The sequence below is a fragment of the Thrips palmi genome, unplaced genomic scaffold (assembly GCF_012932325.1).
Source record: "Thrips palmi isolate BJ-2018 unplaced genomic scaffold, TpBJ-2018v1 HiC_scaffold_11, whole genome shotgun sequence".
Taxonomy (NCBI): Eukaryota; Metazoa; Arthropoda; class Insecta; order Thysanoptera; family Thripidae; genus Thrips; species Thrips palmi.
Genome location: NW_023144622.1, coordinates 6,814,076 through 6,839,228, shown reverse-complemented (window position 1 = coordinate 6,839,228; position 25,153 = coordinate 6,814,076). Strand labels below are relative to the sequence as shown.

Sequence of the window (25,153 nt, the reverse complement as noted above, 5' to 3'; positions counted from 1 at the left end):
CAACAAGACCTAAATTACTGTGCACAATGAAACAGTTCAAAGAAAAAATTCATTTTTATTTTATTTTGTTTCAGTTCAATTCTAAAGTCTTATCACAGATGGTTATTAATCGTCTAATTGAGATAACAGAGCTGTTCCTCTCTGAATCCAGTGTTTTACCGGCTTGTCTGTTTCCAAAAGTAGTGCCAGCACAAAGTTTGTCGAATGACCTGTAGTAGACAAGACCCCTCTCCGTTCTGATGTTCGATAGAGAGGGCAACGGTATCTGCGTCCTTCATTTAGATCTTGCTTTCGAGTAGGTTTAAACCAAATGACAGGCATCATATCATTCAGCACCTGAAAACATTTAGAGAAATATAAGTATACACTGGGAGTCCTCAGATGTGTCACCGAAAGCTATGATGTTGGTAGACACACAGTGCTGGGAATTGGCACCCCAAACTCACCTTCGGGAGCTGCTCAGCCAGGGCCCCCGCGCCTCTGTCCCAGCGAGCGCCGTCCAGGTACAGGCGGTGGCAGTAGACGCCGTCCTGGGGGGCCACGCTTGCGTCGTCTGAGCCGCGCACCTCGAAGTCGAACGTAAGCTGGTCGATGGGAATGGTGTACTTGCGAGCAAAGTCCTGCATGGCTCCGGTGAGAAACGCCTGGAAAGGAAATTGAAAACTTACAATCAAACACCGCCTCGCCTCACCCGCTCGACGGCTCTGTCGCGCGTGTTGCCTAGCCCGCACTTCACAGGAGGCGCGCGCACACACACACCTGCGTGAAGAAGAACCCGGACAGCCAGAAGACGCTGGGCCTGCCGTTGTCGTGCCAGTGCTGCAGCGCACGCATGCGCTCGCACAGGTCGGCGACGTAGCTGGCGAGGGGCTTGAGGCTGGGGTACGACGCGGCACTCCAGGCTGCGGGCACCTTGGACACGAGCAGCGCGTTGGCCACGGCGTCCAGCTCGGGGGACATGACGATGAGGCCGTTGACGGCGCGCTGGAGCTCCTGCAGGGAGCGCCGCACCACGCCCTCCAGCCTGTTGAAGCGCTCCATCTCCTGCACCAGCACCGTGTTCATGGACTCGGAGTAGGAGACGGGGAAGCGCTGCGCGGCCAGCTCCAGGTCGAACGGCGGGGGCAGCTTGGCGAGGATGTCGTTGGCGATTGTGAGGATCACGTGCTCCGTCTGGCCGCCGTCCACCGAAACCTGCGGCAATCGGCGTGCTCGTCAGACAGAGCGGGGGCGGCAGTGGAATTCCCCCAGCCGCAGCGCCACGCGACGCCAGCGACTCACCCGGCCCTGCACGGACAGCATGGTGTCGACGAGCGCCCGGGTGGCCTGCAGGTCCTTGCTGATGCCCGCGTTGACGTGCAGCCCGTACACCTCGGGCGGCGGCAGCGACGGCAGGGCCTCCACGTGGCGGACGTACTCGCGGTAGTCGTTCTTGCGCGGCAGGCCGTACTGGGGGCCGCCGGGGCAGAAGACGTAGTTGGCGTCCGTCACCACGTTGTCGTTGACGAAGTTGGACAGGACGACGACGAGGGCGCGCCGGTCCCAGTCGTCCGTCACGCGCCCGCCGTAGTTGCACTCGCCCGTCAAGTACGAGATGGCCTGGTACGGCACCTGGCAGGCGCAGAGTCTGGTCAGTTTCTATTCCTCCGGGGCTGGGGGGCGGGGCAGCGAGAAGGGCAGAGACTTACCTGCTCGTACTCGTTGATGAACATTTGCAGCTGTCGGACCGAGATGGCGAAGTCCGACTCGTTGAAGCCGTACGGAATGTTCCAGCCGATGGGGCCGAACTTGCGCCGCTCCTGCCAAGAGAAAAACGTGAGCATGCCGCCGTGCCGCGCTGTGGGGGGAACAAGCACCCCGGCGACAGTGACCTGGATCACGGCGTGGAAGAAGCAGATGCCGTAGAGCAGCTTGACGAACACCCTGTCCTTGCCGGGGCAGCCCTCGAAGAACTCGGGGTCCTTGACGGGCTCGGAGAGGTAGGAGCGCAGCAGGTTCTGCTGCAGCCCCGTGGGCGGCTCGTTGGTCATCTTGACGCCGTTCTGCAGCAGGGAGGCGGGGAACGCGGCCGACGGGTAGCTGGTGAGCCACAGCCGGAAGCCCAGCGACGTGTTGTTGGTGTCGAAGCCCTCCCAGATCTTCTCCAGGGGCGTCATGAAGGACTCGGCCACGTGGCAGTTCTGGAGGCAGACCCAGCCGCCTTCCGCCTGCAAAGCAAACATTGTTTGTTGGCCAGCGTCTCAAGTTCAAGTTAGCGGAGGCGCCTACACTGGGGGCTCCACCCTACCTGCGCCTCCTTGACCATGGCCGCGGCGATGGGGCCCTGGCCCTGGCCCAGCGAGATGGACTGGAACTTGTTGGCCACGCCCATCTTGGTGGCGAACTTGAGCAGCGCGGCCATGGGGTCGGCGCCGGGCGACAGGATGAAGATGAGCGGCGCCAGGCAGTTGGAGTCCTCGTAGGAGCGCGCGATGTCGAAGGGCGGCGGCGACACGTACCTCTTGTCCAGGTGGCTCTGCACCAGCGCGCTCACGGCGTGCGTCACCTGGGGCAGAGCGGGGCAGTGGCAGCGTCGAGTCGGCGTCCTTACCATCACCATGGCGCTGGTCGTGGGCTCACCTTGTCGGGGCGCACCATGCGCAGGCAGATGAGCTTCTGGAACAGGCTGGGGTCCTTGCCGCCGGTCCACGCCCGGGGCGGCGACGCGGTCTGCGGCTCGGCCAGGTCGTAGTACTGCTTCCACTCGGACAGGCCCGCCGTGAACGACTGGCGGAAGCCGGCGAAGCCGGGCACCTCGTCCACGCGGCACACCTGCAGCGCCACAAAAACTGTACAAGGCGGTATTCGAACTCGGGGCCGCGGGCAGAGTGTCCCTCGACGCCTACCTCGTCCCAGTGCTTGTCGGGGAGCCAGGCCGCGGCGGGGTTCGGGTTGGGGTTCTCCAGGCCCACGCCGCCCGTCAGGAAGAAGTTGAGCTCCTGCTTGGTGAGGGTGCGCTTGGCCAGCATGATGGAGGTGCAGAGGATGAAGGAGAACAGCAGCTTGTCCTTCTCGAACAGCGACCTGCCCAAAGAGCGAGAGTCAGTAAAGGCACTGCCGCCACAGGGGGGATTCGGACGCGAGCGGACAGACAGACCTGCAGACGTTGCAGTACAGGTTGTAGGTGAAGGTGTCGGTGAGGAAGGCCAGTCGGCGGTCCAGGTCGCGCGACTTGTTGGCGGTCTCGATGGACATGATGTAGATGTTGATGAACCAGGTCAGCGAGTACTGGTACATGGGGTCGATGTTGGGCAGGTCGGTGACGCAGTAGTACAGCGAGGCGGAGTGCTTGGCGATGGACTGGTAGTTGTGCCGGAAGCTCTCGATCTTGTCCTCCGTCTCCTTGGTGGCCTCCTGCTTCCGGATGATGTCCTCGGACAGCAGCTTGGACTCGTCCAGCACCCGGATGGCCGTCTCGTCCTCTAGGATGTTCCCCTTGGACTGCGACAGCGTCTTGAGGATCATTTCCTCCACGTCGCTGAGGGCCTTCTTGTTGGCCGCGCTCTGCACGATGAGGCTCTGGCGCTTGTCCTCCAGGTCGGGCCTCTCCTTGGCCACCACGATGCCCAGCAGCTGGTCCTCCAGGCCGTCCACGGTCAGCGCGAAGTTGACGATGGTCACTTTGTTGAAGACGTCGGGCAGGTAGTGCGGGTTGCGGAGGCGCGACGTCATGTACAGCTTGAAGTTGGGGTGGTACTCGACCACGTTGTCGCCGAGGCTGATGTACGCCACGCCCCCCTGACGCAAAAAATGGGATTCATCGTTTGTGAAATGTCGAAGGCTGTCTAGCGCGACACGCGTGGCGCCTTGCCTCACCTGCGAGAAGGTCATCTTGAAGAGCACGGGGTCCATCGGGGCCTCCAGGTCCTCCAGCACGTTCTCCAGCAGCAGCGGCTTGCCCGTCGACACGCACAGCTCCACGGTCTTCATGTAGTCCGCGTCGGTGAACTTGGCGATCTGCAGGTCATTCGCCTTCTCCATACCTGAAACCAAAGGGATAAAGTCATTCAAACATTCGCGAGCTCGACACAGCCACAGGGCGACGTCCTTGCCTTTGATCCACTTGTTGGCCTGGCCTTGCGGGTCCACCATGAGCGACCACCGCTTGGAGCAGTCCACGATGATGGCGTTCTCGATGGAGAAGGCGTCCCGGGGCAGCCCGTGGATGTTCCAGCCCTGCGTCTTGATCTCCGAGCCGAGCACCTTGACGAAGCTGAACTCGGCCGAGAAGGGGATCTTGAGCGCCATGACGTACTCGCGCCACTTGGCGACGGCCTCGACGCGGAAGGGCGTCGTGAAGGTGGCCAGGTAGGCGATGACGCCGCAGGACACCAGGATGTCGCCGGCCAGGCAGTCGTAGTTGGTCTGCAGGTTCTTGGCGGCCAGCGACCAGCGCGCCTTCTCGCCGCCGAGGCCGTTGATGAGCTTGTTGGCGCGCTCCAGCTTGTTCTCGCACAGCTTGACGTCGTCCTGCAGCGCCTGCTTGCGTTCGTTGGCCTCGTTCAGCTGCTCGGTCAGCTGGGCCAGCTTGTCCTCCAGCGCGCGCACCTGCAACCGAAGAGCTCCGCGTCACGAAGCACCCTCCCACTAAGCCAGTGGTCGCGAAATTTTTTTTAAGGGGTCGCGGCGAGGTAGCTGGGGTTGTGTTTTGGGCGGGTTTTAAGCAGCCACTGCGTCTGATCCGAGGCGGGCATTTTGCTCCCTCAACGGGCAATTGGTCTTTGGACCTTTCTTTAGCATGCCTTTGTTACGGAGTGCAATTATCAGTCTTAGTTTGGGAGCAGTATAGTCTCAATGCCGAAACGTCAGAAATGTCTTTGAAAAATCGTGTTTGGGCCGATTTAAGCAGCCACTGCGTCTGATCCGAGGCGGGCATTTTGCTCCCTCAACGGGCAATTGGTCTTTAGACCTTCCTTTCGCATGCCTTTGTTACGGAGTGCGATTATCTGCCTTAGCTTGGGAGCAGTATTGCCGCAAAGTCGATCAAAACGGTCGCGCTGTGACTGTTTTGGTCAACTTTGAGACAATACTGCTCCCAAACTAAGACTGATAATCGCACTCCGTAACAAAGGCATGCTAAAGGAAGGTCCAAAGACCAATTGCCCGTTGAGGGAGGACGAAATACCGCATCGGATCAGACGCAGTGGCTGCTTAAAATCGGCCCAAAACACGATTTTTCAAAGACATTTCTGAGCGTTTCGGCCAACTTTGAGACTATACTGCTCCCAAACTAAGACTGATAATTGCACTCCGTAACAAAGGCATGCTAAAGGAAGGTCCAAAGACCAATTGCCCGTTGAGGGAGCAAAATGCCCGCCTCGGATCAGACGCAGTGGCATGCTAAAGGAGGGGTTCCGTGGGGTCGCGAAATTTTTCCTGGGGGTCGCGGAAATTTTTGTCTACAAATTTGGGGTCGCGAGCCGAGAAAGGTTGAGAACCGCTGCACTCAGCACTGCAAAAATTGCGACTGACTGACCTGTCCGCGCTTCTCCTCCAGCAGGGCCATGGTGGCGGCGTACTCCTTCTCGGCGATCTCCAGCTTGGCCTTCTTGGGCGCCACCTCCTTGGCCACGACGTCGTACATGTCCATGGCGATGATCCACTTGCACAGCCCCTCGGCGGCGGAGGACGCCTTGGCCACCACGCTGGGCTTGAAGTCCTTGTTGGGGAGATACTCCTTGCGGATCTTGGCCATGAGCGCGGGCGGGATGTTGTCCTTGTCGTAGTCCTTGAGCGTCTGCAGGAAGTTGATGTCGCCGAGCAGCTTGAGGCTGGGGCCCCAGTAGTCGAGGATTTTCCTGCCCGTGGCCGGGTCGGGCATGCGGTCGGGCGGGATGTCCCTCATGATGCACACTGCCGCCATCACCATCTTGACGGCGTCGGGCGGGTTCTTCATGGACTTGACCAGGGTGATGTCCTGCGGCTTGAGCGTGTTTAGGGCGTTGATGGCCTCCTCTAGGATGGGGATGGCCAGTGCCAGGTCCGCCTCGCACTCCGACTTGAGCGCCTGCGACGCGTCGGCCTGCGCGTTGGCCACCTTCTCGTCCTCGCGCACCAGGTCCGTGGCCTGCTCCACCTTGATCGTCTCCTGCTCGATGATGGCCAGCATCTTGGAGGACTCCTTCACCGCGTGCGCCAGTCGCGGCTGGAGGTTCGTCAGCTCGGTCTGCATCTGCGCCACCTGCGCCGCGGCGAAGTCCAGCTTGTCCAGGCCGCCCATGTACCGGTTCTTCGACTCCATGATCTCCTCCTGTTTGGCCACCGTCAGCCTCGCGAACGACTTGATGAGCTCCAGGAAGGCGGAGGAGGTGATGTACGTCTTGCGGCCGGTCGACGCGTAGAAGCGGTCCGCGCTCACCTGGAGCACAACAGAACATGGTCAAGAGAATTCACATTAAATATTTGCGCTGAAGGTGGACCCCCTCGTACCTTGGACGTGGAGTGGAAGTACTTGCAGGCCTGCACGGCGGCGGTGCGCACGGCGGCGTCGAGCGCCACGTCGGCCAGGTAGCGCGTGGCCACCTTGCCCAGGGCGTCCTCGGGCCACATCTCGTACCAGTCGATGGTGCAGCAGTTGACGAGGGACGGGTAGAGGCGCAGGCGCGCGCGGAACGAGGGCCCGATGGGGCTGAAGCACAGCATCATGTGCAGCTTCTGCTTGCAGCGGTTGATGAAGAAGGCGAACACCTGCAGCGGGCTCACGTCCATGTTGCGGTTGCCGCCCTGCGCCGCCAGCCGCACCAGCTCCAGGATCTCCTGCTTCTCGTCGATGGGGAAGATGTTGGGCACTTCCCCCGAGTTGAGCAGCGCGTCGATGTCCTGCAGGAACACCTCCTCCTTGATCTGCGTCTCGTTGAACAGGAACACCGTGTCCTTGCCGCGGCCCCCGGACTCCTTGAGCACCTGGATGGGCAACGCAACGCAGGGGGTGAGGACTAGCGCCTGCGGATCGCGGGGTAGGCCGCCCGCGCAGCACGCGAGCGTAACGGGCGTGCCTGCCATTCCGTCGGCAGGCGCCTCCCAGAAAAAGTTGCCGCTCGAACAACTGGTAACGGGTATTTAAAAAAGACTGCCTACTACTGCCAATGAAACAACAGGTCCGTATTTGAATTTCAAACTAAAAACAATTTTTTAAAAAATTGAGTAAATAAAAGCGCACCTGCTTGAGGTCGTCGCGCCAGTCCGACACTCCGTAGTTCTTGGTGATCTCTGGCTGGAAGATGGTGCTGCCCATGATGGCGTTGCCCAGGCGGGTGAGCGACTGGCGCCCCGAGCCCCCCACGCCGACGAGCAGTCCGGAGCCGCCCGGGCAGGCGATGACGCGGCACACCCGGGCCAGGTGCACCAGGGCGTACTCGAACAGCACCACGTCGATCTTGGTCTTGTGCGACGCGTTGAACTCGTCCATCACGGCCTCGGCCAGGCTCTTGAAGTCCTGCAGACGTGCGATCTCCTCGTAGCGGCGCTCGTCGTCCGCCACGTCGGGGTCCATGAAGTTGCCGAAGATGAGCGTGTCGAGCGCCTGGCGCGTCACCACGCCCTGCTCGTCGCACTGGTTCTCCAGGCACACGTCCAGGCTCTCCTTGAAGTGGGTGTGCACGCACGCGCGCACCAGCGCGAACAGCCACTCGCGGTCGCCGTCGTCCACCAGGCGGTCGTAGAACACGCGCAGCACCTCGTGCGTCCACAGGTTGACGAAGAAGCGCTTCGAGTCCACGGACTCCTTGCGGGCCAGCGAGCAGCCCTGCACGACGCGCGACACGTCGCGCAGGTTGAACACGTAGTGCGACTTGGCGGGCGTGGGCCGCAGCTCGCGCGTGGCGGACTGGTACACCTCGAGCGTGGCCGCCACCACGCACTGGATGGACTGCATGGCGTCCTGCCCGAAGCCCGTGCGCCGCAGCCCCACCTGCAGCAGCAGCAAGCGGCGTCGAGTTGGTGGCGGACTTTCGAAACTCCTCAGCTATTCTACTGCAAATGGCTGCAGGCGACTGCTTTACTTTCGCCACTGAATGGCTTCAGCCCCGCAGCCACTTGCTGGTATCTCACCTGGAGCACGTTGGTGAAGATCTTGGTCATGCTGTCCTCGCTGAAGGGGTTGATGGCGTACAGCTTGAAGTGCCGCAGGAACCGACGGTACACGTCCTGCCGGCTGCCCCCCGGGGGGCCGCAAGCCGTCACCAGCAGGATGTCGTCGAGAAACAGTTTGGAGCAGTCCTGGAAGGAACATCGGGGCGTCAAGAAGAGGCGAGAAACGAAGCTCGTCAGCAGCCAGCACTATCTCACCTTGAGGTCGAACCAGTTGCCGTGGTCGAAGTACTGCCGCAGCAGCTCGATGGCGGGCTGCGCGCCGTAGACCTCCTTCTGGGGCATGTTCATGTCGTCCACGAAGATGACGCACTTCTTGCCCGGCGGCGGGCCGTAGAGGCCGCGGCGCCGCTTGTTGAGCTTGGACAGCACCAGCTCCTGCGTCTGGTTGGCCGACGTCTGCGCCGTGAAGGTGATGAAGGCGGGCAGGTAGTTGTCCTGGTCCAGCTTGTTCATCAGCAGGTCCTGGATGTAGAAGCTCTTCCCCGTGCCCGTGGGCCCCACCAGCAGGAAGGGCACGCTGTGGCGCACGTGCATCTCCAGCAGGTGGCCGTACTTGAGGGACTCCACGGTGGGCACCACCATCTGCTGGATGTTGATGGTCTCCGTCATCTTGGCGCCGCGCAGCAGCTCGGGCCAGTGCTTCCACGCGCCCTTCTGGCGGTACACGAACACGTAGTCGTAGAGCAGCCCCTCGTGGGGGATGGACACCTCGACGGGGCCCACGGACTCGGGCACCGGGTGCGCCTCGCTGTTGCCGCGCCACAGGTCCTTGAAGAACTCGTCGAACTTCTCCTGCGAGGCGGTGTCCAGCGCGCCGCCGAAGCCCCAGATGCCCGCGTAGATGAAGGTGGCGTGCATCCAGGGCATGGCGTACTTCTCCAGGTCCTCCCACGTGGCGGCCGCCTCGTCCAGCAGCATCTCGGCCAGCTGCAGCACGCCGCGCACGTTGTTGGACACGCCCGCGTCCACGAGGTGCGCGCAGTGGCGCCGCAGGAAGGTGGTGCAGGCCGGCACCAGCCAGTCCAGGATGTCGCTCACGAGCTGGCGGTAGTCTTCCTTCCAGCGCGACGGTGCCCCTGGGGGCCTCACGGACGCCTCGCTGTGGCCGAGGCCGTGGCCGGAGCCGTGACCGGGGCCGTGGCTGGGGCTCAGGTTGCCCGCGGACGGCATCGTCGGCGCGAGCAAGGTCCCCGACGGCGGGGCCACGCTGTGGCCCTGGGCGTCCTCCACCGCCGAGCTGCTCGGCACGGCGGTGCGCTTGGCCGCGGCGTGCGACGGGGCGCGCAGCCACGAGTCCACGAGGGGGCGCCACCCCAGCGTGCTGGGCTCCAGGTAGATCATGCCGCACCGCGACACCGTGGCCGGGGACGCCTGCAGCAGGTCCATCACCTCGAAGATCATGGACATGGTGGACGACATGGTGACGACCTCGCCCGACGTCAGGCACAGCTTCTTGTTGTCGTCCAGCACCGTGTTCATGTTCTCGATCCACACGGCGTCCACGGGGCCGTCGAAGACGATCCACTTCCGGCGGCCGTCCGTGGACATGGCGAAGTCGCGGAAGGCCTTGGCGACCACGCCGTCGGACCACTCGTACGACACGGGGTCGAACTGGCCGTACAGCTGGCCCAGCGTGATGGCCTTGGGGTTGAGCGTGGCCAGGTCCACGCCCACCTCGGCCAGCCCCTCGGCCGCCATGGCGCCCAGCGCGTCGGCCAGCACGTGCAGCGCGCTCGTCTTGCCGCTGAAGGGCTCGCCGACGAGCATGAAGCCGTGGCGCACCACCATCATCTCGTAGGTCTGCACCACCTTGGTGAAGAAGTACTCGACGGGCTGCAGGTTGCGCCTGGCGCACACCGCGTCCACCGCCGCCTTCATGTTGGAGTAGTCCGGCGCGGGCAGCTCCACGCCGGGGAACAGGTCCGCGATGATGCCCTGGACGGAGAGGACACGTCACGCGGGAAGCGAAGGCACGCGACACACTGTCCAGCCACTCAGGCTCGGACTGGCCAGGGCAGACAGGCAGAAAAATCTGCCGGAGCCTTTCGGGTTTGGGACCAGTAACGTCACAAAGTTGGTCAAAGAGTCCTAGTATATATAGGACGAAAGTAGCCGTTTTCGCTGATTTTGGGCGGCCACTGCGTCCGATCTAATTGCGGTCAACGGCCTCCCTCGACGCCCTAGTATTCTTAAGACCCTACTCTTTCATGCCCTGCATCGGGAAGACGTTGACCACAACGATTTTGGCTTTGACCGCAACGATTTTCCGACTAAGTTGGTCAAAAGTGGTCGAATCTCGGAAATTTGCTGATTTTGCTGACTTTGGGTGGCCACTGTGTCCAATCTAGTCGCCGTAAAAGGCCTCCCTCGACGTCCTAGTATTCTTAAGACCCTACTCTTTCATGCCCTGCATCGGGAAGACGTTGACCACAACGATTTTGCCTTTGACCGCAACGATTTTCCGACCAAGTTGGTCAAAAAGTGGTCGAATCTCGGAAATTTGCTGATTTTGCTGACTTTGGGCGGCCACTTTGTCCAATCTAGTTGCCGTAAAAGGCTTCCCCCGACGCCCTAGTACTCTTAAGACCCTACTCTTTCATGCCCTGTATCGGGAAGGCTATTGACCGCAACTAGTTTGGGAGCGGTAGCCTCACAAAGTTGGTCATGAAGGGTAAAAACATAATGATGATCGGGGGCCTCTTGCGGTCTTATCCGCTGGGGCCTTTTGGGGGCCAGTCCGAGCCTGCAGCCACTCACCTGGAACAGCGGCACGTCGTGGTTCAGGAACTTGGGGAGGTTGACGTCGATGATGGAGCGCAGCAGCAGGATCTCCTCCTTCTCGGCGGGGTACTTGAGCTTGACGTTGCCGGCCGCCGACAGGACGCTCTTGACGGCGCGCATGCCGTAGTCGTAGTGCGACTGCGAGGACAGCTGCTCGGAGCACAGGCGGTACGTCGTGACGATCTTGACGGACAGGCTGCGCGCCTCCACGTAGCCGTACGAGTACAGCGAGATCTCCCCGATGAGCGCGTAGTCCGGGACCATCATGGCCACGGTGCGGAACAGCACCTTGAGGTTGTCCGGCAGCTCGGAGCGCCCCGCGTACCCGGGGTTCATCGTGATGCAGATGTAGCAGGCCGGGTTCAGCTTGAGCTGTGGGCAGAGGCACGCTCCCACACTGTAACATGTCGAATTAAACAGGGTGCGCTACCATAGAAGGGAGGGTACCTGGGTGCCCTCGAAGTTGAGCGTGCTCTGGTTGGCCTGGATGGCGACGATGATGCAGAGGATCTGCTGCGCCACGACGGAGAGCACCTCCAGCTCGATGCGGTTGAACTCGTCGAAGCAGGCCCAGGCGCCGGACGAGGCCAGCCCCTTGAAGAACTTGCCCATGGCGATGTAGTCCAGGCCGTCGGAGCAGTTGAACACGATGCACTGCACCGCCAGCGCCTTGGCCAGGTCCTTGGTGGTCTCCGTCTTGCCCGTGCCGGCGGGGCCCTCGGGGGCGCCGTTGAGGTGCAGGTGGTAGGCGCCAATGAGCGTGCGGTAGCAGCGGTCCGTCAGGGGGGTGATGACGAGGCGCGGCGTGTTGCCCAGGTACTCGTACGCGTACGGCACCGTCGCGTTGATGAGGCGCACCAGGCAGTTGTCCTCCCAGTAGTACCTGCGCCGTACCCAAACTCATGCCCCGCCTCAGAAACCCACAAATAGTTTGGGGGTCGCTTACCTCAGTTGCGCCAGCCACTGGAAGTCCTGCTCCGAGGACACGCCCTTCTCGGCCAGGTCCAGCACCACGTCCTTGGCGTGCACGTCGATGACGACCAGCGCGCCCAGGGTGACCCTGGTCTGTCGCGACAGCTTGCCGCGCACCAGCGCCACGATGGCGCCCAGCTGCTCCTCCAGCTTGCCGTGGTACTCGACCAGGTCGCGGGGGTGGCCCGACTTGAGGCAGTTGTGCACCTCGGCCGTCCAGTACACCTGGAGGGGGAAGGAGCCTGTGTGTAGTGGTGCGATTTGGCCGCGACGGGGCTCGGACAGGGACAAAGCACCCACCTGCGACACGCACAGCACCACCTGCCCCGGCCACTCGCAGACCCAGGCCTCCCTGGCGTGCACTGGGTACACCTTCCAGCTGCGGAAGATGACGTCACGCACGGTCTGCAGCATCTGCTCCTCGACGCGCACCAGCCACTTCTCGACGCTGCCGCGCGCCTCCTCGGTGGAGATGGCGTCGCAGAGCTCGATGCGCTCCTCCTCCGAGCTGAACATGGCGTGGATGTTGAGCTCGGCGTCGAACTCCAGCCGCGCGATGCCCTCGAAGCACTTGCGCAGGTGCGGCTGCACGCGCAGGGGGTCCTTGGTCTCGGACAGGATCTCCAGCATCTCGTCGTTGGAGAGGAAGAAGAAGCGGGGGAAGAAGAGGCGCTTCTGCTCGAGGTAGCGGTTCACGCCGTCGTTGATCTTCTCCAGGCTCTCGATGCAGTCCGTGAGGCTCTCCAGCACGCCCGGGCCGCCGCCCGTCTCCAGCACGCGGGGGTCCTTGACCACGGTGAGCATGATGCGGCGGTAGACCGCGTCCAGGTCGTTGAACAGGTCGCTCTCGGCCGGCATCTGGGCGCAGATGTCCTTGGACGAGAAGATGGGCAGCAGGTACATCCAGCCGGCCTGGACGCGGCCCCACTGCTCCAGGGTGGCGTTGACGCGCGTCACCAGGTCGTACCACGCGCGCACCTCCGCGGCGTAGGGCTTCACGAAGGCCGAGCCGCGCATGGACAGCGTCTTGACGAGGTGCTCGTCCAGCAACGCCTGAAACAGCGCGGGCTAAAGAAACCGCCAACTCCGGTCCAAGTTCCAACAGCCAGCCCACTGACCTGCACGTCGTCCAGCGAGCCCAGGATGGGGATCTTGGTCTCCTTGTACGTGTTGGTGACAAAGTGCACGCCGTGCCACTCGGACTGCATCTTCTTGAGGTTCTCGAACAGCTGCCGCTCCTTGAGCGCTCCCACGCTCACGATCTCGAACTCCTCCATGTAGGGCTCCAGGCCCAGCTCCGTCATCTTGCGCAGCGTGGTGCCCGCGTCCGGCGTGATGTTCTTGTTGAGGATCTGGTTCATTTCCTCCCAGTGGCGGCGCGTGAGCGCGGGGTTGCAGAGGATGGTCACCAGCCGCACGTTGGAGCGGAAGTCCTTGATCTGCTCCAGCACCTGAGAACGCAAACCACGGCGGTGACAGGGTCCAAGCTGCCTGCCTGGCAAGGCCTGCCGCCCGGACCGGCGCCTACCTGGTAGCACAGCTTGAGCGGCGCCGGGTGGTTGTTGACGTCGGGGTCGTCCATGTTGCCCTTGAAGCGGCGCTTGTAGTTCTCCGTCACCTGCTGCTTGATCTTCTGGCGGTACGCCTTCTGCATGCGCTGCGTCTCCTTGTAGAAGTTGTCGGTAATCTCCTCCATGGACGCGCCGTCCAGGTCCTCGAACGTCCCGTCCATCCAGAGTCGGTAGGTGCGCTTCCACTTGTGGCAGCTAGAAACATTATTGAAAGCAAAACGTAAAAATATAAATAAATAGGTAATGATACCGGTGTTCGAACCGCGGCCTCGGCGGCCGCGTACCTGAAGACGAGCTCGGCGAAGGGCATGATGATGGCCTTGAGCTCGTCCAGCTCGGGGAAGTTGGAGACGCTGAACTTCATGAGCGTCTCCTCGCGGTTGATCCACGCCACGTCGCGGTCAAACTCCTCGAGCCGCTTGATGAACTTGCGCATGTTCTCGCAGTAGTCGGCCAGCTTGTCCACGCTGTCCATGTTGTTGAAGACGACCAGGCGCGGCGCCAGGTCGGCCACCTCCTCGTTGAGCTTGTCCGTGCGCGCCTTGAGCACCTCCTCGAACTCCACCTTGTACTTCTCGTAGAGCGACGCGTTGAGCTCGAAGGTGCGCTTGATGTCCGTCTGCCAGGTGACGATGGCCGTGTTGAGCTCCATGTGCTCGGCGTCCAGCCCCGTCAGCTCCATGAACATGGTGGTGATCTCCATCTGGCGCTTGATGCGCGCCTGCAGCTCCTCCATCAAGGTCGTGGTGGCGTACAGCATGTACTCGCCGCTCGCCATCAGCTCGGCCGTGTCCGCTGGCACCTGGAGGCACCCGGAAAGCAAACACTGCCGTGTATCCGGGACTTTTCTGGGGAGGAGTTAATGGAGCGCCTTTTGCCTACACTTGCAGGGGCAACTGAGTGCTGTTTGCCTACCCTACCCATTGCCCAGCCAGTGGGTAACCACCCCCCGCCAAAAATACCTGCTGCGCCTTCTCCACGATCTCCTCGAAGGCGGCGCAGATTTTCCGGTTTTCCGCCTTGTGCTCCTCGACCATGTCGGTGACGATGGAAGTGATGAATTTGTTGGCGAACTCCTTGAGCGTCTTGATCACGTCGTATTGGCACAGCTTGGCCACGGGGAAGTACTCGTTCACCACCATGTCGGAGATGTTGTCGAGGAAGCCGTTGAAGAAGTCGATCTTCTCACGCAGCTCCTCGAACTCGTGCCGCTCGGCCAAGTACGCCGCAATATCCTAAAAATATTTTTTAAAAACTTGTCTTAAACTTCGAAAAAAAAAGAGGAGGTGGCAGGTGATCTCCATGCATTGTGGTTTACTACACCTTCTTGAGGTCGTCGCTGTACAGCATCTTGTACTGGTCCGCCAGCGTCCCCAGGTGGTCCTTGACGGGCTTGAACAGTTGCGTCAAGTTGCGCAGCAGCCGCGCCTGCATCTCCTCCAAGTAGGGCTCGCAGATCTTCATGGGGATGAGCTCCTCCCGCGAGCTCACGTCCACCCAGGTCTCCAGGGAGGGCAGCTCCTGCGCGATGGTGGCAATCGAGTCCACCACCTGAAACCGACGGGACAGGGCCAGAAAAAAATTACAAAATTATTTTCTTTATGAACTACTTAGGCCACTTTCGAATGAAAACACTTTTTTGTTACTTTTGCCATGGTGCCGAAGATCTCCTTGTCGGTGGGGTACAGCTCGAGGCCGTTCTCGGCGTAGAAGATGTCCAGCTTGAAGAAGGGGATCCGCGCCTCGTCGCTCATGATGTCCACGAAGTGGTCGATGCTGCGCCGCATCAGCTCGGTCACCTGCCAAGGCCACACGTTACAACCAGCGCCCCTCGCGGGCACACACTGTAAGCCTTACAGTGCAGCGACGGGCCACCCACCTGCACCCGCAGCACGTTGGAGGCGCACTTGAGGAACTGGGGCCAGTGCTTGCGCGGCACGCCGGCCAGCGCCTTCTTCTCCGAGAAGAGCGCCACGATCTTGGGGTACCAGGTCTGCGTGACCACCACCTCGCTGCGCTTCATGTCGTTGAACATGCTGGACTTGAGCTTGGCCAGCTCCACGACGCCCGTCTCGCGGTACTTGCCGAAGTCGTTGATGAGGTCGGGGACGTGCTGCTGGGCCAGGCGCAGGATGGCGCGCACCAGCGGGTGCGTGATGAACAGTTTCTCCTGCAGCGTCTCCACGCGCTGGGTGCGGCGCCCACACTCGGAAAGTTAGACGCAATCCGCCAGACATGCTTTTGGCTGTTGGTGTTTAGCGGCCTTGGCACTGTACCTGCAGGAAGATGTGGTAGCGCTCCGTGCGGCCCTCGCCCAGGGGCTTGCCGCCCAGCCCGCCCACGCCCACGCCCGCCCGGGCCTCCACGGAGGTCTGCAGCGCGGCCCCCGAGGGCCCCGAAGGCCCCGAGCACATCATGATGCTGCGCACCGTCATGTCGTGGATGTGGTCGTCGAACTCGTCCCGCACCTCCAGGAACAGGGCGTTCATCTCGGAGGGGTACTGCGCGCGCAGCCGCGCCGGCACCAGCGACGAGATGCGGTCCACCCACACCTGCAGCAGCGTGGGCGGCTCCACGGCCTCCACCTGGTCGCGGAGCAGGGCGATGTACCTGGACACGGACGTGGACACGGGCGTGGACGTGGAGGACGCCGCGACGGCGCGGCTGAGCCTCGAGCCGAGCGGCCGAACCGAATACCACCCACCTCTCGTTGGTGTGCGGCAGCTCGTGGCCCTCGTCGAAGGAGGGCGGGCTCTCCTTGAGCAGGTGCAGCTTGGTGCGGAGCGCGAGGCGGCGCAGGTACTGCTGGATCTCTTCCTCCTTCTGGCGCGACAGGCTGTAGGCGAGCAGCGGGTGCACGGCCTGGCCGCCGGCCTGCGCGTCCTTGCTCCGGAACTGGTTCACGTCCGGCAGCGGCGCCAGGTTGGCCGGCAGCCGCGTCTCGCCCTCCACCAGGTCCATGAACACCCTCATCTCCGGGCCCTTCAGGTCCTTGGGGAAGCGCGGCGTGAGCGGCCGCGGCCTCTCCATGGCGCTGGCTGAGCTGCTCGCTGGCCTGGGGCAAGAACGGGCAGCAGGCCCATATCGTCGATACCCCATGCTTGGCTTGCTTCCGTTCGAACAAGCCCGGCCCGGCGCCGGGTAGGCAGACTACCCGTCTGTAAGAGCGAGGTGTTGCCTGCCTCGCCGGCGGTGCTCTGTACGTCGTCGCCTTACAAGATGTACGTTCACCTAAAAAGCTTACCTACCCTAAAACACCTGGAAATCACATTCCCGTCCCCCATTGCTTACGGGATCAACGAGCAAGCGCTGCACTGCAGGAAACATGACTTACCGATTTGATATTGGACTGCCTTCCGTCACCAACCAGTATTGCAAAACTTGGTTTGCACGGGCAAGACCGCAGCCAATGTCATGTCACTTTCTGGTAATAAACCTGGTAAAAAATAAACAGATCGACTCATGACCACAAACTTTTGAATCTTAGCAAAGAAGAATGTCGTGGACAACCCTTATTTTTTTCTTTTAGCTCACCGTCAAAACAGTTGGAGTTCATTTTGGTGTTGTTGTGTTCAGCCCAGGGAAATGTTTATATTTCGCCACCCAACACGATCGATGCTAACCTAAACAAACCTTCAGTTGTCAAGGAAGAAATGTTCCGGTTCGACTGCGCAGTGCCTGGGCACGATGTCGACACCCACGCACCTTGCCCGAGGTGCACACCCCTGTCGCCTCGTCGTCGCGGTTTGTTGCGGAATAATTGAGCGACGCGAGCGAATTTAACAGGGTTCCCATCAGCTGTTTTTCCCCGTACCCTTTCGTGCCTGGCGCGCCCGGCGCTCCACCACCGCCTTCTCTGGCATCGCGAGTAGTTCGACCGAGGGCGGGCAGAACGCGCTTCCCCACCCACCCACATTACCAACTGAAAAAGAAAACAGAACATCGAATGGGTGCGTCTTTATGAAATTTAAAGAAACTTACGTCTAAACACCCCTCTTTCGTTGACTTCTTTTCCGATTTGTTTCATTTTTGGCCAGGTTTTTGTTTTCTTGTTTTTATCGGGACCATGCGTTAAGAGCGTTAAGTTGCCTACTCGCAATCCTCGCTGGCCGCGGCCATTTTGGCTCAGTGTTCTGCATCGCTCGTGTAGCGGCCGCGCACCACGCGGTGAAAGGCCATAACCTGACGGTTCCTCTCCCCATTTGACGTTTTGTTTTTTGAGTCGGTAATGCGGGCACATTTGAATTAGGAACGTGAAAATTAGAACGTGAAAGCGCCAGCAAGAGATAGGCAACCGGCAACCCCAGAGGCTGGGCGACGGGGTTGCCTGTTGCCTATCGGGCAGTTCGAGGGGGTCGCCGACGGTGCGCGATAGCGCGTTTGTTTTTTTTTTCGCCAAGCCAGCCCGCCGGCGCAGGGAAGTCCCGGAAGTCCCGCGCGATCCGCGCCGCGCGTCTCCGCCGTGCCGCCACTGTTTAGAACAAAGGCACGGCCGAGTCGGAGCGAGTAAGTCGCTGGCCGTTATCACGGATTGGTAGACAGGCGGACGCGCTGCCGCTACAATGGCTGCTGCAGCTGCTGCAGCTGCCACCGCCTCCGCTTGTCAACAGAGGCGGGCGGTCGCGGCGAGACGGCCGGCGGGGCGTGAGTGCGCTTTTAAAGAGGCGCGCGCAGAGCGTGGCAGAGCGTGGCGGAGCGGTGCAGAGAGGAGAGGGGATTTGGGGGTTCGCCGTTTCGCTCGCCGGCCCGCTTTGTCTCGTTCGCCTTGCCCCAGCCTTGCCTTGCCAGACTCGCGCCGGGCTTGTCAGTTGTGCCGGCGCTGTCATCCGCCTCGCTTGGTACCCACCAAGCCAACCCGCCCACGGAACAGCCCTCTGGACTCGCGAAGGGGACCCTCTCTCAACTCTCGACGAGTACCTTCATATCGTGAAAGGTAGGGCCAACAGTTTTGGTCAGCCATGTCCTTCCCTTTCACTCAAAGGAAGTAAAGTGAACAACAACAAAAAAACGCCTCTGATTTGTTTTTGCACTTTTTAGCAGGCTACATTAAACATACATAGAAAAGTATAATTTCCCTGACTCTTACGATTTTTAGACTAACTATTTTTTATGGTGAAACATCGTCACTATCCAATCGATTGAGGCTAAAAAAGGTTGCTTTCCCTTCCCACCCGCCGTGGTTTATTTTTGTCTGCGGTGCGGCGTGAAACGTCACATTATTTTCGCCTTGATAGCAGTGTCGGGGTAATATCAAATTCGCTCGGGAGGGAACAGCCCGTTTGCTTTAACGCGGCAACATTTCTCTTAATTGTTTCACCGCTGCAGTAATTGGACCGCGTTGTCTCCGCCGGCCGCGCCGAGGCTCGGAGGCTGCGCCCTCACTTCGACGGCTACCTGCACGCCGAGAAAGAAACACAAGGACACTTTGGTGTTGATGGGAACAAAGCGAAAAGCCCTTTACGTTGAGCCCGCTGTTCGCGATTTTAAAAAATCCCGGGCGTTCCCTCCTTGTCCTGCCTGAGCTAATCCATAGTGATCGAGAAGACGGTTCGACGGGCACCTCGCCGAATGGGAGTGGGTTTTATTGGTGGCGTTTCGTCCGATCATCAGCCCGCCCCACTGAGGGCCGCGTTGCGGCGTTCGTGCATCTCCCGTCCGAGTGGCTTGTCCTTGTTATCGGGAGCTGGTCTCGCCGAGGGTCTCGCTTTGTCGAGTAAAACAATGATTAAAGCAGACTGCCGCCGTTCCGAGCGGCAGGCCGTCCCGCCGGCCGTCCCGCAGGCCGCAGGGGTGCGAGAGAGACAGGCCGACGAGACATCTCACTCGGAATCAGCCTGCCGGCCACAAAGTCCACGGCGGGGCGTGGGCAGGCGTGGGCTCGCGCCACTCGCGGCCATGTGCCCCGTCCTCCCTCACGCTGCGGCCACGCTCCACGCCCCTCGGAGCACACGGGAGCCGCGCGGGTCGGCCTACCTGTCAGGCGCGCAGGCTGGACGCGCTCAGGCGGCGCGGCGGTACACTGTACAGTACAGTACACTCAACAGTGTAACAGATCCACATTTTCGCCTCGGCGCGCGGGGATTTGAACCACCGGTCACCTCTGCCGGGCGGAAACTTTGAGCCGGCGGCGGTGATGCGAGTATTTGCGGAGAAGTTTCTTGTTTCTTGCTCGACTCGCGAAGGCTCGAAGGCGCGCGATGTGCGATGGCTATCGCGGCGTGTTTTGGTCTTTGGTCGTCTCAGCGCGGTTTTACTCGTCATTAGCGCTGTCTCTCTGTCTCTCTCGCACTCGAGGTGCGTCCCGTCGGCGGGGTGAGAGTCGTCTTCGTCGCTCTGTGCATCCCATGAGTGCGAGAGCGACAGCGGCGAAAACGACTTTCGGAATCAGTCTGCAGATGAGACAGACAGATTATCTTTACAGCGGCGGCATGGCCGGACAGAGGCATAGAAACTCGCGCGGCCTAGGGCGGTCTAGGGCGGCCGCCCCAGACGACCAGGCACCGAGAGCCATATGCACGGAGACGCAACAAATTAGAACGAGATAGAGCTATCGTCGAGAGGCACTAATGCTAAGTCTAGTGCAACTGGCGGTCTCGCGCCCAGTGCCGTGATAGTGGCGGCAGAGTGTTGTTGTCAAGGGAGACACACTGTACTGCCGAGACGAGGAGACTGGCGAAAAGGGGAGGGGGGCCTATCGGCGGCACGGCGGCGCCGCGGATCAGCTGTTTGGTGAAGTGTAGGATGTCGGCGGGCAGGTGGGGCGGGGGGAGTGGCCGATGCCCTAGCCTGCCCTAGACCCCGGCATGCCGGCTCGGCGACGCCCACTTCACGCGCGCAAACTTTGGGGACCCGGGGAAAAGGGGGGGAGGGGGGCGCTGATATGATGGCATCTTATCGCGCAGCCAGCCGAGTGCATTAAACGGCTCTAGCGAGGGTTGGAAAAGGGGAGGGGAGGGGGCGGCGTGTCGCCGTGCGTGTCTCTGTCGCCGTGTTGTTGTCGGGGTCACTGCCGCGCGCCGCGCACAGTGTCGCCGCAGGTTGAACAAGGGGTGCGGGGGAGAGGGAGGGGCCCAGGAATAGCAACAACCGCGACCGCGACACCGCGACCGTCAACTGTAGCCGCAGCTGCCGGGCGTTCTGGCCCCGCCCCGCCCCGCCCCGCCCCGCCCGGCACGCGGCGAGAGCGTGATGCGCGTGGTCGGAGCAGGGGACTAACGGGCCAAACGCCTCGCCCGGCCACCGCGTGTCCTCCGCAGGGCCCCCCGCGCCCTACCGCACACACACACGCAGGCTCGCACGCTTCATCTGCTTGGAGGCCTTTGGAGGTCACAGTCTGGCCGCGTGCGTTGCCGTGTGTGCTCACGCGCGTGTGTTGGAACAGGTTGAAAGCCACGAGGTGCGCCTGGTCTGTCTGGTCGGGCGGGGTCGAGCCGAAGGAACCTTGAACTTTCGTTTCTGGTCCTGCGTGGCAGTGTATTGGTCCGCGGTGCGCGGTGCGTTTGGCGTGCTGACGGCTCTTTGTCGTTGCAGAATGTGCGCGTGCAGGAAGGCGGTGCTGCTGGACGGCGGCTTCTCCACGCAGCTGGTGGAGAACGTCGGCGAGGAGGTGGACGGGCACCCGCTGTGGAGCGCGCGCTACCTGGCCTCGCACCCCAAGGCCGTCATGCAGACCCACCTGGACTTCCTGCGAGGTGAGCGGGGCAGAGCGCTTCTAGTGCACTTTCGCGCTCTCTTACATCGTTGTCGCGGACTGAAAAAAATGTCCTTAATCCTTTTTCTCTTTGCTTCGCTATCTTCTCCTTTTTTTAGTATGTACTTCTGTTGTGTCTGGCCCTTGTCCCCTTAATTGGGCGTCTGCATTGTGCGGCGCGATAACCTAATGCCTAATGGCGCATTGTGGCGGCGAATCCCGCGGCACGACGAGTCAAGTTGAGGTCGTGGCCGCGATGCCGCGATCATGACCGACCTGCATGGTGCACTCGAGAGCGCTCCGCGGCGACAGGCAACAGGACTTGGACCCGCCCCGGGTCACTAGGCCCGCATCGCGGGCAAAGCCTTTGACTCCCGAAGAGTCGCTTCGTCGCTCTGTCTCTCTCGCACCCACACGGAACGCGCCGTGAGTGCGACAGAGACAGGACGAAGCGACTCTTGGTACTTCCCTCTCGGCAATGCGCTGGACGCTTTGTTTGCACTGCAGCGGGCGCGGAGGTGACCATCACCAACACGTACCAGGCCAGCATCGGCGGCTTCAAGGAGCACCTGGGCCTGTCCGAGGAGGAGAGCCTGCGCCTGATGCGCCGCGCCGTGGAGCTGGCCAAGGAGGCCGTCGACATCTACATGAAGGAGAACCCCTCCTGTAAAGGTCTGGTCGGACCCCAAGTCCTGTATTGAAAGCGGCCGCGCTGCCGTCGAGGCCAACAGGAAGCAACTCCTGTTTTTGGATTTTGCAGTGCGGCCCCTGATCGCGGGCTCCGTGGGGCCCTACGGCGCGTCGCTGCACGACGGCTCGGAGTACCGCGGGGAGTACGCGGACACAGTGTCGCGGCAGACGCTGGCCGACTGGCACCGGCCGCGCATCGAGACCCTGGTGGCGGCCGGCGTCGACCTCCTCGCCCTGGAGACCATACCGGCGCAGAAGGAGGCCGAGGTGCTCGTCGAGCTCATCAAGGACTTCCCCCGCGTGCGGGCCTGGATCAGCTTCTCCTCCAAGGTGAGCGGACCGGAAGGGGCCTGCTGCAGCCTGCAGCCAAGCACCATCGAAGCACCCTCGCAGTCTTCCAAGGAAGCGCGGTGGCTCCGCGTTGTGAACCAAATTTATCCCTTGCCCTTGCCAGGATGTGCCTCTGACCCTGTCAGCCAAAAACCTTTCTCAATTATTTTCAGGAGCCTGGAGAGGAAATGGATATTGGCTCAACAAATGGATTTACAGAGGTAGCTCTGTCACTATGCAATCTATAGCTGTTTTGTTAGAGGTAGTTTGTAGTTTGGTGTTGGTACAAAAATCTGCTGTATGTTGGCTGGACTCTCCATCTCAATCTCTGAATGTGTATATGTTTGTAGCTAATAACTAGAGTAGTGGTATTCTGTAGTTGTATTCTAATTCCTCATCCAACATATTTACTGTCTGGCACATAGAAGTATGTTTATTTTTTTTTAAATTGTGTTTTTCTGGTTGAAGGGCTCACTCTGTTAGGCATGAATGTTTACTTATCAGTGTTGAAAATACTGCTAGCAGTTGTATGGCTTTATTTCCAGTTTCATCCATTTTAATATCTCTCATTTTGCTTTCAGGATTATCATCAAATATCCCATGGAGAATTATTGCGGGATGTTGCCCATGAGTGTTGGTCACGAAATTCAAACCAGCTGGTTGCTGTTGGGGTGAATTGTTTAAATCCGAAGTACGTGACCTCACTTTTCTCCAGGATCAATGAGGAGGGCCGCCCACACATTCCTCTTATTGTATATCCAAACAGTGGGGAGGTTTATAGTCCAAAGACTGGGTGAGAATCATTTTTCTTTCGATGCTGTTTTATTCACCTGTTTTGTTAGCCTGATTTGCTATTTTATGGTTTGATTATTTTTTCCCCGTTTTTTTAGATGGACTGACCCTGACAATGTGGCATCCGTCGATTCTTATGTTGATGAATGGCTTTCATTGGGAGTTGAATACGTTGGTGGTTGTTGTCGAACTAATGCTGAAGACATTCGCCGCATGCGAGGCCATGTAGATAGATGGTTGAAAGAGGGTACCTTTACTGGCCCTATGGGCATTGTTTCAACGAACAGTAGTTGCATTACCAATAGTGTTGGTTGCCACTAGGTAGCAAAAATATATAAATTTTGGTAAATTTATCTGTTTTTTAAGAACAATTGTAAGCTCAGCTTGAGTTCAGATTTGTATTTTACTACTTCAATTTTATGGTTCCTTGTAGTATTTACAAGCAACTATATGGCCTGGAAACATCAAATTTTGCCTCTTCAGCATTTATTGCCACCAATGTTTTTATGGGAGACAAATTCATCAAACCCAGCAATATAAATGCGTTTAAATATCTGTCCATTATTTTAGATGCTCCAGTACCTGAAATAATTAAGTTGGTGGATTTGTACTATACTGACTTCCCTGCAGATTATTGGTTAATAGGATTTTTAATAAAAGACATTGATTTCTGTGAGCTGCTTTTAATTTCACCCAACTTTCACAAGAGCAGATCAGATACTTATCCATTCAGTCACATATTTGTTGATGTAACAGACAATAGTTCAATGAAAAATGCCACTATGTATTGAATCTTTAAGGAGTATTGCAAATCACTACAAAATCTGCCTTATATTTGTTCGGAAAAAGATGGCTCATTGCCCCATATAGTTTTGATTAAATATAAAAGAAGACAATTTTGAGATAAATAGGTGCACTGTTTTAACGACCGAATTTCTCAATTAAAAATACACAAATTGAATTGAAACAAAACCCTTATTGCTACAAAAGATTTCAAATAGTCTGCCTAATTTTCCAAAAACGAAACATAATCAGTAAGTTTATTAAGCTGCCCTTCACTAGAGGTGATGACTTGAGAAGAAGGTGGTGGCCTCACTGGATGGACCATCTCTGTTTCAGCATCAATAATCCAACCTCGTTCATTGGAAATTCGTTCAGCTTCTCTATCATTGATGCCGGCCATTGCTGCTAAATCACTTAAGGCAATGGAAGAGTAGGCATTGGCAATAAGGTCAATTGCTCTTGAGCGAAGTTCTTCTGCAAATGATAGAAAAGGTGAGAATTACGGCAAAAGCTTGGAAATTATTTTCAAAAACGAATTTCTCCAAATCCCTTTCAACCTTGCCTACCTTGAAGTGTAGTCATGATGTGTCTGACATTGTCTGACCATGGAGCTTGAAGGGCTGCATAAGCTGCGGGATAATCTCTTTTCCACATACATTGGCCAACCTTCCAGATAAGTGACAATTCCTCATTACTGCTCTTCGCAGATGCTGGGATGCGTTTCCATAAAAACTTGGCATTACACCTGTTCACCGTTCAAATTGGCATTAACTTTCCACCCATACATACAGTAAATTACACACAGAACAAGGTCTGTAGAAAAAGTGAAAACAAGTTGTGGTACTTACAGATCACTTTGACATAGATAGATGGCTAACAATTGAGCATATTCTTGGGGTGAAGCTTCACCTGTCGGAGACTGCAACAGAAATTACCAAAAAATTCTCAATGAATATGACAGAAGAATAAGAGCAGTATCAATATAGAAATGTATGGACGAATCCAGAATCAATAAATGGGGCTCAAATTCACAATGACAACCCATTTGCCTAAAAATTGGTGACAGGCGGCACAGAGTTTAAGGTTAAGGAGAACAACAACAACAATGAATCAAATATGACATTCACTTACAGTTAATTCTTGGCGCTCTAGTTCCGCACAGGTGGAAACTAAATCCTCTGATATCATGTTTGATCGTTATCACTCTACTGTTTACATAAATATTGCACGTTAGTTAAATCCAGAAAGTAGACTTGACTGTACTGCCGCTTCCGTTCCTCCCTCTCTCTTCCTCCACCCCTTCCCCTGCAGCTGATCTGAGAAATTTGTCAGCCGGAACACAACTACCCCGTTTAAGCTGAAACGTGCATTTAATCAGCATAATGCCAATATCTCCCTTACTTCACAAGGCATT

General features: G+C 58.8%; 4 protein-coding genes across 5 annotated transcripts in view; 1 reads left to right on the top strand and 3 right to left on the bottom strand.

Moving 5' to 3' along the window:
• The window catches only part of LOC117639275, a 380,425-nt gene that overhangs the window by 5,049 nt on the left and 350,223 nt on the right, over positions 1–25,153 (bottom strand). The gene's annotated exons all lie outside the window — the stretch shown is intronic.
• LOC117639300 (dynein heavy chain 12, axonemal) lies at positions 44–15,781 on the bottom strand. Its single transcript, XM_034374837.1, has 30 exons — positions 15,731–15,781; positions 15,334–15,642; positions 15,101–15,253; positions 14,778–15,005; positions 14,417–14,689; positions 13,739–14,256; positions 13,412–13,649; positions 13,002–13,334; positions 12,184–12,936; positions 11,858–12,108; positions 11,359–11,794; positions 10,888–11,283; positions 9,407–10,065; positions 8,326–9,214; positions 8,089–8,256; positions 7,199–7,948; positions 6,469–6,942; positions 5,516–6,397; positions 4,092–4,587; positions 3,856–4,022; positions 3,137–3,777; positions 2,886–3,063; positions 2,620–2,811; positions 2,288–2,545; positions 1,872–2,207; positions 1,689–1,799; positions 1,282–1,611; positions 760–1,194; positions 447–644; positions 44–336 (listed from the first exon to the last, which is right to left on the bottom strand). The coding sequence occupies exons 2-30, from the start codon at positions 15,487–15,489 to the stop codon at positions 106–108; spliced, it is 11,130 nt and encodes a 3,709-aa protein (XP_034230728.1). The 5' UTR covers positions 15,490–15,642; positions 15,731–15,781; the 3' UTR covers positions 44–105.
• Positions 18,133–23,629, top strand: LOC117639286 (homocysteine S-methyltransferase-like). Of its 2 annotated transcripts, XM_034374815.1 has the most exons (7): positions 18,133–18,387; positions 20,985–21,145; positions 21,652–21,816; positions 21,905–22,164; positions 22,338–22,385; positions 22,746–22,957; positions 23,055–23,629. In XM_034374815.1, the coding sequence occupies exons 2-7, from the start codon at positions 20,986–20,988 to the stop codon at positions 23,275–23,277; spliced, it is 1,068 nt and encodes a 355-aa protein (XP_034230706.1). In that variant the 5' UTR covers positions 18,133–18,387; position 20,985; the 3' UTR covers positions 23,278–23,629. The 2 variants fall into 2 exon arrangements, with proteins under 2 accessions (XP_034230706.1, XP_034230707.1); XM_034374816.1 differs by lacking the exon at positions 22,338–22,385 and having other exon boundaries at positions 18,137–18,387.
• Positions 23,624–25,053, bottom strand: LOC117639293 (COP9 signalosome complex subunit 8). The gene is made up of 4 exons (XM_034374829.1): positions 24,871–25,053; positions 24,588–24,658; positions 24,306–24,484; positions 23,624–24,213 (listed from the first exon to the last, which is right to left on the bottom strand). The coding sequence occupies exons 1-4, from the start codon at positions 24,925–24,927 to the stop codon at positions 23,963–23,965; spliced, it is 558 nt and encodes a 185-aa protein (XP_034230720.1). The 5' UTR covers positions 24,928–25,053; the 3' UTR covers positions 23,624–23,962.

Coding starts and splice junctions, on each gene's coding strand:
- LOC117639286 (XM_034374815.1), top strand. CDS start 20,986: ATGTGCGCGTGCAGGAAGGCGGTGCTGCTGGACGGCGGCTTCTCCACG. Junction 21,146..21,651: donor CCACCTGGACTTCCTGCGAG/GTGAGCGGGGCA, acceptor TTTGCACTGCAG/CGGGCGCGGAGGTGACCATC. Junction 22,958..23,054: donor GTTTATAGTCCAAAGACTGG/GTGAGAATCATT, acceptor CCGTTTTTTTAG/ATGGACTGACCCTGACAATG.
- LOC117639293 (XM_034374829.1), bottom strand. CDS start 24,927: ATGATATCAGAGGATTTAGTTTCCACCTGTGCGGAACTAGAGCGCCAA. Junction 24,485..24,587: donor TATCTATGTCAAAGTGATCT/GTAAGTACCACA, acceptor AACGGTGAACAG/GTGTAATGCCAAGTTTTTAT. Junction 24,214..24,305: donor CATCATGACTACACTTCAAG/GTAGGCAAGGTT, acceptor TATCATTTGCAG/AAGAACTTCGCTCAAGAGCA.
- LOC117639300 (XM_034374837.1), bottom strand. CDS start 15,489: ATGTTCAACGACATGAAGCGCAGCGAGGTGGTGGTCACGCAGACCTGG. Junction 13,650..13,738: donor TTCGCCGAGCTCGTCTTCAG/GTACGCGGCCGC, acceptor TAATGTTTCTAG/CTGCCACAAGTGGAAGCGCA. Junction 337..446: donor TGGCTGAGCAGCTCCCGAAG/GTGAGTTTGGGG, acceptor AAATGTTTTCAG/GTGCTGAATGATATGATGCC.